The sequence below is a fragment of the Mesocricetus auratus genome, unplaced genomic scaffold (genome assembly GCF_017639785.1).
Source record: "Mesocricetus auratus isolate SY011 unplaced genomic scaffold, BCM_Maur_2.0 Super-Scaffold_100010, whole genome shotgun sequence".
Lineage (NCBI taxonomy): Eukaryota > Metazoa > Chordata > Mammalia > Rodentia > Cricetidae > Mesocricetus > Mesocricetus auratus.
In genome coordinates, this window is record NW_024429194.1 from 6917254 (window position 1) to 6930598 (window position 13345).

At 46.8% G+C, this 13345-nt stretch overlaps 1 protein-coding gene across 2 annotated transcripts in view; it reads left to right on the forward strand.

The window, feature by feature from the left end:
* Twsg1 (twisted gastrulation BMP signaling modulator 1) overlaps window positions 1-12462 on the forward strand; it is a 29098-nt gene extending 16636 nt beyond the window's left edge. For both annotated transcript variants that reach the window (XM_005077164.4, XM_040752922.1), the window contains exons 3-5: window positions 1362-1461; window positions 7234-7500; window positions 8766-12462. In XM_005077164.4, coding sequence (XP_005077221.1) covers window positions 1362-1461; window positions 7234-7500; window positions 8766-8947 — 549 coding nt within the window. In that variant the 3' untranslated portion in view covers window positions 8948-12462. The remainder of the gene's footprint in view (window positions 1-1361; window positions 1462-7233; window positions 7501-8765) is intronic.
* The last annotated feature ends 883 nt before the right edge of the window (window positions 12463-13345 follow it).

The following is a 13345-nucleotide window of genomic DNA, read 5'->3' on the forward strand; positions in this document are numbered from 1 at the left end:
GTGTCTGTGTTAGGTCATCAAGCGTAGGTCAACTAAATGAGTGAGTCAGAAATCCTCACGGCTTGACCTTGGGTTGAGTCCATAGTCTTTTTATCAGGGTGGCTGGCTTGTCTCTTGGGAAGGCTCCGGTGTCCCTTCCTCATCAGGAGGCCATAGCTGGAGCTGTGGCTGCCTCCCTCTGAGTTGTTTCCGTAGCCTCAGCCGTCCTCGTCCCTGTCATTTCAGGCTTTGTTTGAAGGCATCGCTTTCTGTTATCCTGGCTTTTCTTGTTCACTGCATCATGTGCAGACTGTCTGGTTCACCTCCTTCCCAGAAGATGGATTGAGTTTAAAGCCTCTGCCCCACGGTTGGAGTGATGGTGAAGTTACAGTCCAAAGAGGGAGATATTTGTTACAGTCTTTGTGAATAATCTTCTACGACAAGCTCGATGATCCTGTGTGTGTGTGTGCCTGTGCTTGTGTGTGACTGTGTGGTGTGTGTCTATGTGCGTGCGTGTGTCTGTGTGTGCATCCGTGTGTGTGTCTGTCTGTGTGTGTGCGTGTGTCTGTGTGTGTGTGCACGTGTGTGTGTGCGTGCGTGTATGTGAGATGGACTGCCGCACCTTGCTACGACTGGGCGAGCACTGCACCCCTGGGCTGTACCTTTAGTCGTCACGTAGCATGTTTAGTTTGCAGGGTTGGAGACTGAACCTAGGACCTTGTTCATGCCACAAGCACTCTGGTTGCCCATTGACATCGCTGGCCTGCTTCGATGTGTTCTTACCTCACTGCACCCAGCGCCCAGCCTCCAGAGGTGGAACTGCATAGACTTGTACTTCACTGTGTCTGTAGACTGTGAGTGCGTGTGAGTGTACGCGTGTCTCTGTCTGGTGCTTGTGGAAGCCAGATTCCACAGTAACAAATGTGAAAGGACATTGGTGTTTTGTTTTGAAAAAGAGATGTATGTGTATGGGTATTTTACCAGTGCCTATGTATGTCGTAGACAGTGTTTCTCTGTGTAGCTTTGTAGAACAGGCCAGCCTCGAACTCACTGAGATTCACCTGCTTCTGCCTTCAGAGTGCTAGGATTAAAGGCATGCACCATCACTGCCCAGGTAGGAATAAATTTTTTTTGTTGCTGTTGTTTTGTTTTTTGTTTTTCAAGACAGGGTTTCTCTGTGGCTTTGGAGGCTGCCCTGGAACTCGCTCCTTTAGACTCACAGAGATCCGCCTGCCTCTGCCTCCCGAGTGTGGGGACTAAAGGCGTGCGCCACCACCGCCCGGCTAGGAGTAAATTTTTATAAATGGAAGTACTGTGGGTTATTCTTTTGCTCAGAGAGTTTTAGATACCTGTAATCATTTGGGATTTGCACTTACTTTTAGGAGCTCTGCCAGTGCCGGCCTGGAGAAGGAAGCTGCCCTTGCTGTAAGGAGTGCATGCTGTGCCTGGGGACCCTGTGGGATGAGTGCTGCGACTGTGTCGGTAAGTGGTGGGCAGCCACGCCGTCCCCAGACTTCTCTTTGTTTCTTTTTCTTTCTTTAAGATGTATTTATTATGTACAGGGTTCTGCCTGCATGTACACCTGCAGGCCAGAAGGGGGCGCCAGATCTCATTACAGATGGTTGTGAGCCACCATGTGGGTGCTGGGAATTGAACTCAGAACCTCTGGAAGAGCAGTCAGTGCCCTTAACTGCTGAGCCATCTCTCCAGCCCCAGATTTTGTCTTTTAAATCACAGAATCCTTGACTTTAAATAATATAAGTTTCTTAATCAGGATTGTCATTGTTGTGATGTGACACCAGGACCAAAGTAAGCTGGGGAGGAGAGGGTTCGTCTGACTCACACTTCCACATCCCTGCTCATCACCGAAGGACGTCAGGACAGGAGCTCACAGGGCAGGAACCTGGAGGCAGGAGCTGATGCAGAGGCCGTGGAGGGTGCTGCTTACTGGCTTGACCCTCATGACTTGCTCAACCTGCTTTCTTATGGAACCCAGGACCAGCAGCCCAGCGATGGCCCCACCTACTGTAATCTGGACCTCCCCCATCAATCACTAATTAAGAAAATGCCGTACAGGCTTGCCTACAGCCTCATCTTTTGTTTGTTTTTTAAGACTATACAGCCTCATCTTATGGAGGGATTTTCTTCATTGAGGATCCCTCCTCTCTGATGAGTCTAGCTTGTGTCAAGTTGATATAAACCCTGCTAGCACAAACTGTACCTACCATACATGTAAATAATACTGCGTAAGATAAGTGTACAGAGAATTATATTACTGCTAGCACAAACTGTGCCTACCATACATGTAAATAATACTGCGTAAGATAAGTGTACAGAGAATTATATTACTGCTAGCACAAACTGTACCTACCATACATGTAAATAATACTGCGTAAGATAAGTGTACAGAGAATTATATTACTGCTAGCACAAACTGTGCCTACCATACATGTAAATAATACTGCGTAAGATAAGTGTACAGAGAATTATATTACTGCTAGCACAAACTGTACCTACCATACATGTAAATAATACTGCGTAAGTAAGTGTACAGAGAATTATATTACTGCTAGCACAAACTGTGCCTACCATACATGTAAATAATACTGCGTAAGATAAGTGTACAGAGAATTATATTACTGCTAGCACAAACTGTACCTACCATACATGTAAATAATACTGCGTAAGTAAGTGTACAGAGAATTATATTACTGGCATATAGTTATGTAAAAATAGTTTAAATAAAAAAGATTAGGAAGGAAGTGTAGGAGTGAGGAATCAATGGAGAATATATTTAGTTTTTAATCTTATTTAATTTTATCTGTATGGGTGTTTTGCCTGTATGTCTGACTGTGAAAAACATATGTTTTGTTGTTTTTTGTTTTTTCAAGACAGGCTTCTCTGTGTAACAGTGGCAGTCCTGGAACTCACTTTGTAAATTGCTGATCTTGAATTCACAGAGATCCATCTGCCAGCACTTGGGAGACAGAGCCAGGTGGATCTCAGGGAGTTCAAGGACAGTTTGGTCTACAGAGTGATTTCCAGGTTATAAAGATTTTAGAAAAAAGTAATGCTTGAGTGTGGTGATGCCTACAGGTTGGAAAGCTGAGCTAGGCACCTGTGGCTTCACAAGTTTGAAACCAGTGGGGGGGGGCGCTGGAGGAAGGCAGGCGGTGCGTGCCCAGGAAGACGCTCACCTGCCCTCAGACAGCTCATCGGGTTTGTTGGACCAAGGACCCAGTTGTGTAGACAATTTCCCGTCCACCATTTTTCCTTTCGAAAGACTGGTGTGTATTAAATGAGCATATAGAGTTGATTGTGAGGTTTTCATACATGTATGTGATACACTTCTAGCATGTTTACCACCTCTGGCATCCACTCTTATCCTCCCTGCTCCTACGGGTCCTCTCCTCACATGGTCTGGTGTGGAATAATAGTTTACGGTGTGTTACATTTGTTTATACCGAGGAACATTTGTCTAGTGATGCCAACTTGTGTGGCTTTCTTTTATGTTGCAATTGTTTAACTCTGTGATGCTGTGACTCTTTGCCTGTCTAAAACACCTGATGGTCTAATAAAGAGCTGAACGGCCAACAGCAAGGCAGGAGAAAGGACAGGCGGGGCTGCCAGGCAGAGAGGATAAACAGAAGGAGAAATCTGGAAGGAAGAGATGTAGGGTCATGAGGAGAGGAGGACTCCAGGGGCCAACCACCCAGCTACACAATTTGCTGTGGGATAAGAAGTAACGAAAGGGATACAGAGTAGAGAAAGGTGAAAACCCAGAGGCAAAGGTCAACGGACCAATTTAAGAAAAGCTGGCTAGAAACAAGCCAAGGCCAGGCTTCGTAAGAAAGAATCAGCCGCCATGTGTGTATTTATTTGGGAGCTGAGTGGTGGCCCCCAAAGAACAAAAAAAGCCTGCAATAGTCCCTTTCGCCCTTTGGTACCCTTGTTCTCTTTAGACAGGGTCTCACTGTGTAGACCAGAATGACCTGGAACCTGCTGTAGACCAGGCTGGCTTGGAATCCAAAGATCCACCCTCCTCTGCCTCCCAAATGCTGGGATCAAAGGTGTGCACCGCCACTCCCAGTCCTTATGTCTGTAAAAGAACATGTTTTACAGTTTCCGTTTGAGAGAGAGAAAAAAGACATCACACACCGTCTTTAAAAGTTGTAACAAAGGACCAGTGATACGGCAGACGAGCAAAGAGCAGGCCTGGACTGAAGGAGAGAGTAGTTCCTGGAGTTCAGTCAGGATAACAGCCTTGTGTGTGACCTGGGGGACGGTCCTGGCTGAAGCCGTGAGGAAGGGCTCTGAGAAGCTCTCTGAGGAGAAACCAGCCTTCAGGCTGTCAAACATGTGTTTGAGAAGCAGAATAATTTCTCTAAAAATGTGGAAGCTTTGTTCTGTGTCCAGTGATCCTAAGCTTAGAGGTGCATGTCTACAAGGTACTGAAGCGCTCCTCACAGGGTGCCAGCCCGGATGCCTGTCAGCAGGTCAGCATGAAGAAGTTGTGGTACCTGTATACAGTTCCTTTAAGTAACTCGAGCTTAACAGTCGTGAGTGCTTCAGTTTGTCCTTATCATAGACGGTCTCATTTATTTCTTCACTTTTAAAGATGAGTTTCCTGGATTTAATGGGCTTTACTCTTATGACTTGAAATATGTCATTCCAACTGACCATGGTGTCATGTGCGTAATCCCAGCCCGTGGGAGACTGAGACAGGAGGATGGCCAAAATGTGAGGCCAATCTGGGCTACATGGTGAGTTCAAGGCAAGCCTGCACTGTGTAGAGACCCTGTCTCAGAACACACACACTCACACTAACATTCATATTCGCTCACACCGCTCACGCTCACAATTCACATTCGCTCACACACTCACGCTCACACACTCCTGCTCACACCGCTCACACCGCTCACGCTCACACATTCACATTCGCTCACATGCTCACGCTCACACACTCACACACTCACACACTCACGCTCACACCGCTCACGCTCACACCGCTCACGCTCACACATTCACATTTGTTCACACCACTCACACACTCACACACCGCACACGCTCACGTTCACACACTCACGCTCACACACTCACGCACTCACACTCACACCGCTCACGCTCACACACTCACGCACTCACACTCACACCGCTCACGCTCACACACTCACGCACTCACACTCACACCGCTCACGCTCACACACTCACGCACTCACAGGAGTGGTAAACAATGTGCTCTGTATTGATTCTTTGATGGCTGACATGCTACTTTGTCACCCTTGACCACATCCCTAGTATTCACTCTTTTGTCTGATTTGGTAATCTGTCGAGAATGCTTTCCTTAATATTCTTTTCTGAATTACTGAGATTCTCACTGCAGTATTTGCTGGGTTTGTGTTCGCTTTTGAAGTCTGCACGCTGTCCTCACGCTCAGTTTCCCGTTAGTCTCTGCCGCTCTCGTGTGTGCTGCATTTACCCTGGCCTGGGACTTCCTACCCCTCATGTGCTTGTTCAGATTCCTCCTAGGGTCCCTGACAGGCTTTAGAAGTGCACTTGGATTCCTTGTCCTCTGGGCCATCCCGTCGTCGGTCTCTGGCGGCAGTGAGTGGGGACTGGCCCGCTGGGCTCTCTGCTCCCCTCCCAGGTTCCTTCTGCCCTTGTCCTGTCTCAGTTCCGTCTGTGCCTTCTAGTCGTCTTGGCACCGCTGTGGGTCCTGGCTGTTTTCTTCTCTTTTTCTTTTCAAGATAAAATCCGTCTTCATCGCCCCAGCTCTGTTCCTTCATAGTGTTTGCAAGAGACAGTGCCTGCCCTCTGTCTTACTGAAGCAGCCCCTCTCCGCGTCCTGGTTTTAATGCATTACTAGTTAAAGGACAAGCCTTTTCATCCAAAATTGGTAATGCACAAAAGTGAATTTTTTATAATGACGTTCTGGTAGTAAGCACTGGAGCTTTAAGTCTGACCTTTGAACTCAAGCATTTGCCTCTCATCACTGGTTGCTAGTTCGACGTACACAGAAGGCGGCAGCAGAAACCGCGTGTGCCGTACGCTCTGCGGCACTGGCCGCTCCCTGTGCTGGGACCGCGTTAGCATGTGCTTGTTGGAACGGCAGTGTGAAAGCAGGCCGTCATGACTGTGGCGCTGCTCCTGCTGTGTAACAGGAGATAAGACGTTGTCTTTGGTCTGTTTCCTCACTTACGAGTAAAGTGTTCATGCTTTCATTTAATCCTTGATTCTGCCGTACAGTTTGACTCTGAAGTTCAGATTTCTTAAACTGTATGAGAGAGAAACACAAGTTATTCTACTCAGCTCTTGCCAAATTCCTTAACAAAATGTAAAAAACAGAAGAGATACTTTTCTCCTCACTGAATTTATAAAATTTAAGAACTTATAAATTTTGGCTTAACTTTTCAAACTTTTACTCCAGGGAAGACATGAAATTCTATTAGACCTAATAGATATTAACAAAAAATGAAACATAATTTTGTTTTTAAAGTGTGATACACAGGGCGTGTCCATCTGGTATATACACCAGGCCCTAGGCCGGATCCCCAGCGGCACATAAACCAGCTGTTGTCACACGCCGGTACTCTGAGCACAAGGGACAGTTCAAGGTCGTTCTTGGTGTTATGACTTGAATGTGAGAGGTTCCCCACTGCTCGTGTGTTTAGATGCTGGGTCCCCAGCTGATGGTGCTGTCAGGGACTTTAAGGGGTGATGCTGCTGGGGAAACCCCACTTCCTGTTGATTATGCTTCCTGGGTGTGGATGAGACACCAGCCAGGGATTGCAGATGTGTCACGCACACCTGGTTCTACAGCGCTGGGGACTGAATTGAGGGCTTGAATAGCATCTTAGCAACTGAGCTGTATCCCAGGCTCTGGTAGCCAGTTTTCAAGGTCTCATTGATTATTGAGTCAGTGAAAGCTGACGTTCCATGTCATCACATTGCCTTCCATGTATTACACATGCACACACACACGCCAGCATACGTGCGTGTGCTTTCCTGGCTGACTGTGTATTTGTGTTACCAAAGCCCTGGAATCACAGGTGGTGGGTAGTTTGAACCTTGGTTTGCTCAGTGAGTGGTTCTCACTACTTTTTGTCCTTTCAGGAGGAAAAAAGGTCTGGAAAACATGCAGTCGTAATGCTAGAAATCACAGCGTTAGCATACAGAGGATGCCAGGGGATTAGCAAAGCACCGAGTGTTAGAATCCGTGAGGAAAGTAAACTTTTATTCCCTTTGCCTCCCCAGGGATGTGTAACCCTCGGAATTACAGCGACACGCCTCCCACTTCAAAGAGCACGGTGGAGGAGCTGCATGAGCCCATCCCTTCCCTGTTCCGAGCACTCACAGAGGGAGACACCCAGCTGAACTGGAACATTGTCTCCTTCCCTGTGGCGGAGGAGTTGTCCCACCATGAAAATCTGGTTTCCTTCTTAGAAACTGTGAACCAGCCGCACCACCAAAATGTGTCTGTTCCCAGCAACAATGTCCACGCCCCTTATCCCAGCGACAGAGGTACCTGTTGCTCTCTGGTCTGTGACACCTGTGTCAGGTTATCTTTCAGAGCAGCTTCTAAGTTTGATTTGTGTAGCCTGAAATAGACGGGGACTGGGGAGACACCAGCGTCTTCACTAGACGGCCCTGAAACACAAGAATTGTTCACTGCTATTGTGTGAATATGGAGGGTGCTCGCTGCCGGCACATCTGGGAAGCGCTGTGCGGTGGGCCCCGGGGTCAGACAAGGCCTGCATGGCAAGTCCTCTACCCCTGAGCCCTCCCACTGGGCTTCCCTTTCTCTCTCTGACATAGTTTGATGTGTATTTGAATTCACTGCAAAGCCAGGTTAGTCTTACACTCATGATCTGCTGCTCCAGCCCCACGTGTGAAGACAACATGTATGTGCACTCATGATCTCCTGCTGCAGCCCCATGTGTGAAGACAGCATGTACGTGCCCCCGGGCTTTGCCCTGTTCCGTGGATATTCTACGCATCTCCAAGGCTCATCCTTCAGTGCCCAGAAGCTTCGTCTTTTATTCACCTAGACACAAGCCCAGTATTTTCTCAGAGGCCTTCCCTCTATTCATTAGTTCTAAGTGGCTCTAAAAACAACTTAGTCAAGCAGGCAGGGCGGCACATGCATGTAACCCAGGACCAGTTGGCCGAAGCAGGAGCAATAGGAGTTTCTTGAGCAGTCTCGGCTGCATAAGCAAGAGACCAGCTCCTCTGTCCTGGGATGGGAGAAGAAACAAAACACAAGCCTTAACTTTTGATGGTGCGCTCTCTGCTCGGGGTTGCTATTGTCTTTGGTTTGTTTAGTTATATGTTAGCAAAGCAGCCCCATGCAACTAACACCTGCAGAGTTAAAAACGTGGCCATCCTGTGGCAATCTTATTAGGGGTGTCTACTTGCTAATATATGCTGATGCCTAATCGTGTAGATTACTTGCTTCAGTACAAATTCTCAGTATGAGCTTAGGACCGTAGTTTTCAGTCTTGTCTGGACTGGAGAAGTATGTCTTTGGAGAAGCGTCAGTTTAGGAAGCAGCCATGGTGCCTCGAAGATGGTTGTTAGCCAGATGATCTAACCTTCGTGTCTCTGCCTGTGTGTAAAGTGAAGATCTGTCAACACAGGTAGCAAACAAAGGTTTTTTGTCCTCGTTTTTGTCCTGTGCTGGTCAGCAGTAAGAGAACTAGGCAGATAACTGCTGGTGTCGTTAACTGTGTGGCAGAGCTCTTGTTGTCTGTACTGAAACCTCCGGTGTCTGTCTGTTTGTTTTCCAGAGCACATGTGTACTGTGGTCTACTTTGATGACTGCATGTCCATACACCAGTGTAAAATATCCTGTGAGTCCATGGGAGCGTCTAAATACCGCTGGTTTCATAATGCCTGCTGTGAGTGCATCGGCCCGGAGTGTATCGACTACGGCAGTAAAACCGTCAAGTGTATGAACTGCATGTTTTAAAGAAGGAAGGAAACGCAAACCAAAGCGGTCCAGTCGATGGGAGGGCGTGGAAATTACTCAGCAAGTCGTGAAGTGTGCAGATGTCATGAGTCGAGTATGCTAGGCCCATGTTAAGTATGTATTATAACTGTACTCGTATGTTTGCTGCCTGTTAGTGTATGTCTTTTCCATTGGCTACAGTAGAACTTGAGTCCTGTGAGGGCGGGGTCCAGAGGAGCCTGGAAGATCTCGGATCGGTGCTTTCTGTTTCCAGTGGCAGAGAAGACTGTTAGCAGGGCTTGTGGCTTTCACCTGCCAATGCCAGGACACCGGGTCTCTACGCTCACGCCTTCCTTAACCGTGCCTTGGATTGCTTATCTGCTTATGTAAATAGAGTAAATATTACAGTATGTAATTCTAACAACTCACATTCAAGCCACTGTAAAAGCTTAGTTTCAAACCGCTTTACATTGGTTTCAGAAAGTAAATATTTACTATATTTTACTATATATCACAACAGAAAACTTTTACCTAGGGCCAGTAAGCTTACTCAGTGGATAAAGGTGTCTGCTGCCACCTGATGGCCTGTGCTCGATCCCTAGTCCCAGAGTAGGAGAGAACCCAGCTCCTGCAAGTTGTCCTCTGACCTCCACATGTGCAGTGACACTTGTGCATGCAGGTGCCCACATGTGCACACGCACACACATGTAAATGTCTGAAAGCATGTTAAACGGCTTACGTGGTGAGACCTGTCCTACAGCACTCGTGCTGACAGGGACTTAGACGTCTTCCGCTCCACCACCACATGCTGATGCGTTGATGTGTCGGCGTTGAGTCATCACGACCAAGAGTCGCAGCGTACCTTTGAAACTCCACTACGGCACTGTATGAGGGTCTGGGTGCACAAGTAGCCAGGGAAAGAGCAGCCAGGCTGCAGATCACGTCAGGCACTGGTAGGTCAGACTCAGCAGAGGTGAAGTGAGGCGCGGGGTGGGGGTGGGAGGGCGGGGCTGGCTCAGCACTAGCAGAGTAACCAGCTCCTCCAGCACGTGAGGCTGCAGAGGGCTGAAGAGGCGTGCACAGGCGTGAACCGAGAATGTCGGGAAGCATCTATAGACACTGTTTTAGTTGCTTTGTAATACCACATTTGTTTCTGGACATCTGAACCTAATATCTTATTAAATAAATGTCATATTTTGGAAAGCTATATTTCTGAAAGTAGAGGGGAAATCTGTTCACTATGCTCACTCCTAGCATGCCGTGGAATCATCTAGTCAGCTTCTTATATAGTGTTTCCATAGAGGCGAACTGAATACTATATGCCCTTCATAGAAATAAAACCCTTACCTTTAAGCATGAATCTAAAACAAACATTTATAATACATAGACTCGATTTTAAAAAATGCTATTTTCTCAAGTGTGTATTTGAATTAAAGTAACTTTTAGGAATACTTTACATATTTTAGTACATAAAATAGAAAATGCTTTTAAACACATTTACATTTTTATTTGAATAGTAGTTTGTTACAAGATCATTTGTGATAGTATGGTATCCATTATTAAATCTGTGCTCTTTCTTAACTGAAGAATACTGAAGGTGCTTCAGCCTTCTGTGGATCTGGCTATTACACATCAGGGCGTCCTCTCTCTTACACCAACACCTCTGTGTAAAAGTGCCCTGCAGCCAGGCGGTGGTGGCGCACGCCTTTAGTCCCCACACTCGGGAGGCAGAGGTAGGTGGATCTCTGTGAGTTCGAGGCCGGCCTGGTCTACAGAACGAGTGCCAGGACAGCCTCCAAAGCCACAGAGAGAAACCCTGTCTCGAAAAGCCAAAAAAGAAAAAAAAAAAGAGTGCCCTGCAAACATTTCAGCTCCTTTCTCTGCTCCACACGGCCGTGTGGAGGGCACTTGAAGGACTGCAGCTGGCAAACTGTCAAGGACTGTCACGCCCTGCACGCAAGGCTGCTTCCTGTGGTGGCTTCAGGCAGTTCCCCTCACGCTCTCTTTTGTTTGTTGTTTGTTGTTTTGTCTTGAGTCAGGGTCTCTATGCAGCCCCCGCTGGCCTGGAACTTGCTATGTCGATGAGGCTGGCTATCCTCATGTTTGCTTATGATGCCCACAAACATTGTTAAAATATATCTTCACCTTTTTAAGCTTTTCATTGTCAAAATTTAAAATGTTGTGTGTCTTTTTTTTATCCCATCCATTTCTATGTGGGCAATTTTGTTTTGTTTTTATTTTTTGAGACAGGGTTATTCTGTGTAGTCCTGGCTGTCCTGGAAGTCACTCTGTAAACCAGGCTGGCCTTGAACTCACAGAGATCCGCCTGCCTCTGCCTCCTGAGTGCTGGGATTAAAGGCGTGCGCCACCACTGCCCAGCATGTGGACAATTTTTTAAGCTAATTGCTTTAACTGTTTTTTATTGCCCTGTTTTCCCCATTAGAAATTATTTCCACAGATGAATTTTATATTTATGTTTTGTGTATTTTTCCTGGTTTGCCAGGGTCTTGAGTAAAAAGTGGCATTCAGCTGACAGATTTTATTTTCAGAGCCAGGAGTTGAGAAGCTAAACAAGGAAATCACAGGACCAAAGCCAGCTTGTGGTACATAGCAAGACGCTGTCTCAAAAAAGCAAAACACAGACAAACAAAAAAACCCTTTCTAGTTCTGTACTCAGCGTTCTGAGTAATTTTTTACATTGAAATTAAACATTTCAGATGTTAGTAGCCTGCTTCTGCACAGTTCTAGCACGTTCTTCCACACTGAAGATTTTGTAAAAGTTTGTTTCTTTTTCAATAAAAAATGTTGTTGTCTTTATTACAGCCAGGTTTAAAAAATCTCAGATTTTAAGGGCTGAGGTTAAAACCCAGGATGGAGCTCTTGGTTATTGTGGGTGCAGCCCTGGGTTCCACCCTGAGTGCCAACAAGAAACAAAACACCAGGATGTGAATGGGGCATTTAAATCCATGCACACACACTGTCCTGTAGCAAGACATGGACAGGCTGCTTCCCCATGACATCTAATTATGACTGGAATTATATTCATAATTATGGTACAAAAAGCAAACAGCAATTCAAGTAAAATGTTTGTTTACACAGGATGCTATCTGTGCAGGGGTCTTCACACCAAGGGATAGCTTTTTTGGGGGGGGTGTTAAGACAGGGTTTCTCTGTGTAGCCCTGGGTGTTCTGGAACTCACTGTGTACATCAGGCTGGTCTCAAACTCAGAGATCCACCAGCCTCTGCCGCCCCAGTGCTGGAACTAAAGGCCTGCACCACCACCACCTAGCCAAAGTATAATTTCTAAAGTTTCAGAAAATAAGATTGTCATTAGCATATTTTAACAAGGCTTAGAATTGGGTACAGTGGAAAGGTTTGTTCTTGGAAAGTGTCCTTGGAGACTTTCAATTCTTTTGTTCATTCCCAAGCATCTGTGTTTATTACATTTGACGTGACCTACAACACATGGACTTGTGTATATTCTTGTTGGTGTCTCTGTAATCAAAAAAGTATTTTAATAAAAAATAGAAATGAACATGACTCATGTATTTTATTAATTTCATCAGAGAATGTTGACTGTGCCATTCTGTCTGTGTTGTTAACATGTTAACATTCTTTGCTGGATGTCCCCACAGAGTTGCTGGACCAACTCACGTAACTACAACAAATGCTTCCTTCTGTGGGGCCATGGCACCAGCTGCCTGACAAGTGATCTCGGGCCATGTGCCCCAGGAATGTGGCAGCGCTGATGATTGCTGCAGTGTCAGGGCTCCAACGGTCCTGTAGGGAGGAGAGGGAAAAGGAAAGAGGTGTGGACGGACGTTCCTTTCCTAACTGTCCCACGGTAGTGCACACACGCGTCAGTGTGACTGTTAGAACTGGGAAAAAGAGGTGACAAGCAGTTCTGTCACTGTGTCTCACTGTGACCACGACCAAGGCAGCTCACCAAGAAAGCACTTAACAGAGGGCTTGCTCACAATTCAGAGGTCAGTCCAGGGTCATCGAGGTAGGCAATGCACAGGAGCAGTAACTCACGGTTGATCCGCAGGCAAGTATAACAGGCCCCCAGACCCTAATTAGCACAGCTGATGCCATGATAGAAACACTCACTATTGAAGTCCAGCATGCAGGCAGCACCGGTGCTGAAACCAGAGCAAAAGTTAAGTCAAAGGTTCCAGGATGTGGCTTTAAAAGTCCCCAGGGGAAAGTCTGCTAACCCTGTGGTCTGCCTCTGTATCTCCGCTAACCCTGCAGCCTGCTTCTGTATCTCTGCTAACCCTGCGGTCTGCCTCTGTAGCTCCCCTCACCCTGTTGTCTGCCTCTGTATCTCCGCTAACCCTGCAGCCTGCTTCTGTAGCTCCGCTTCTTGCTAACTGACATGTGGCAGCCAGGGCATGGGTTTTGTGCATGAAAGGCTA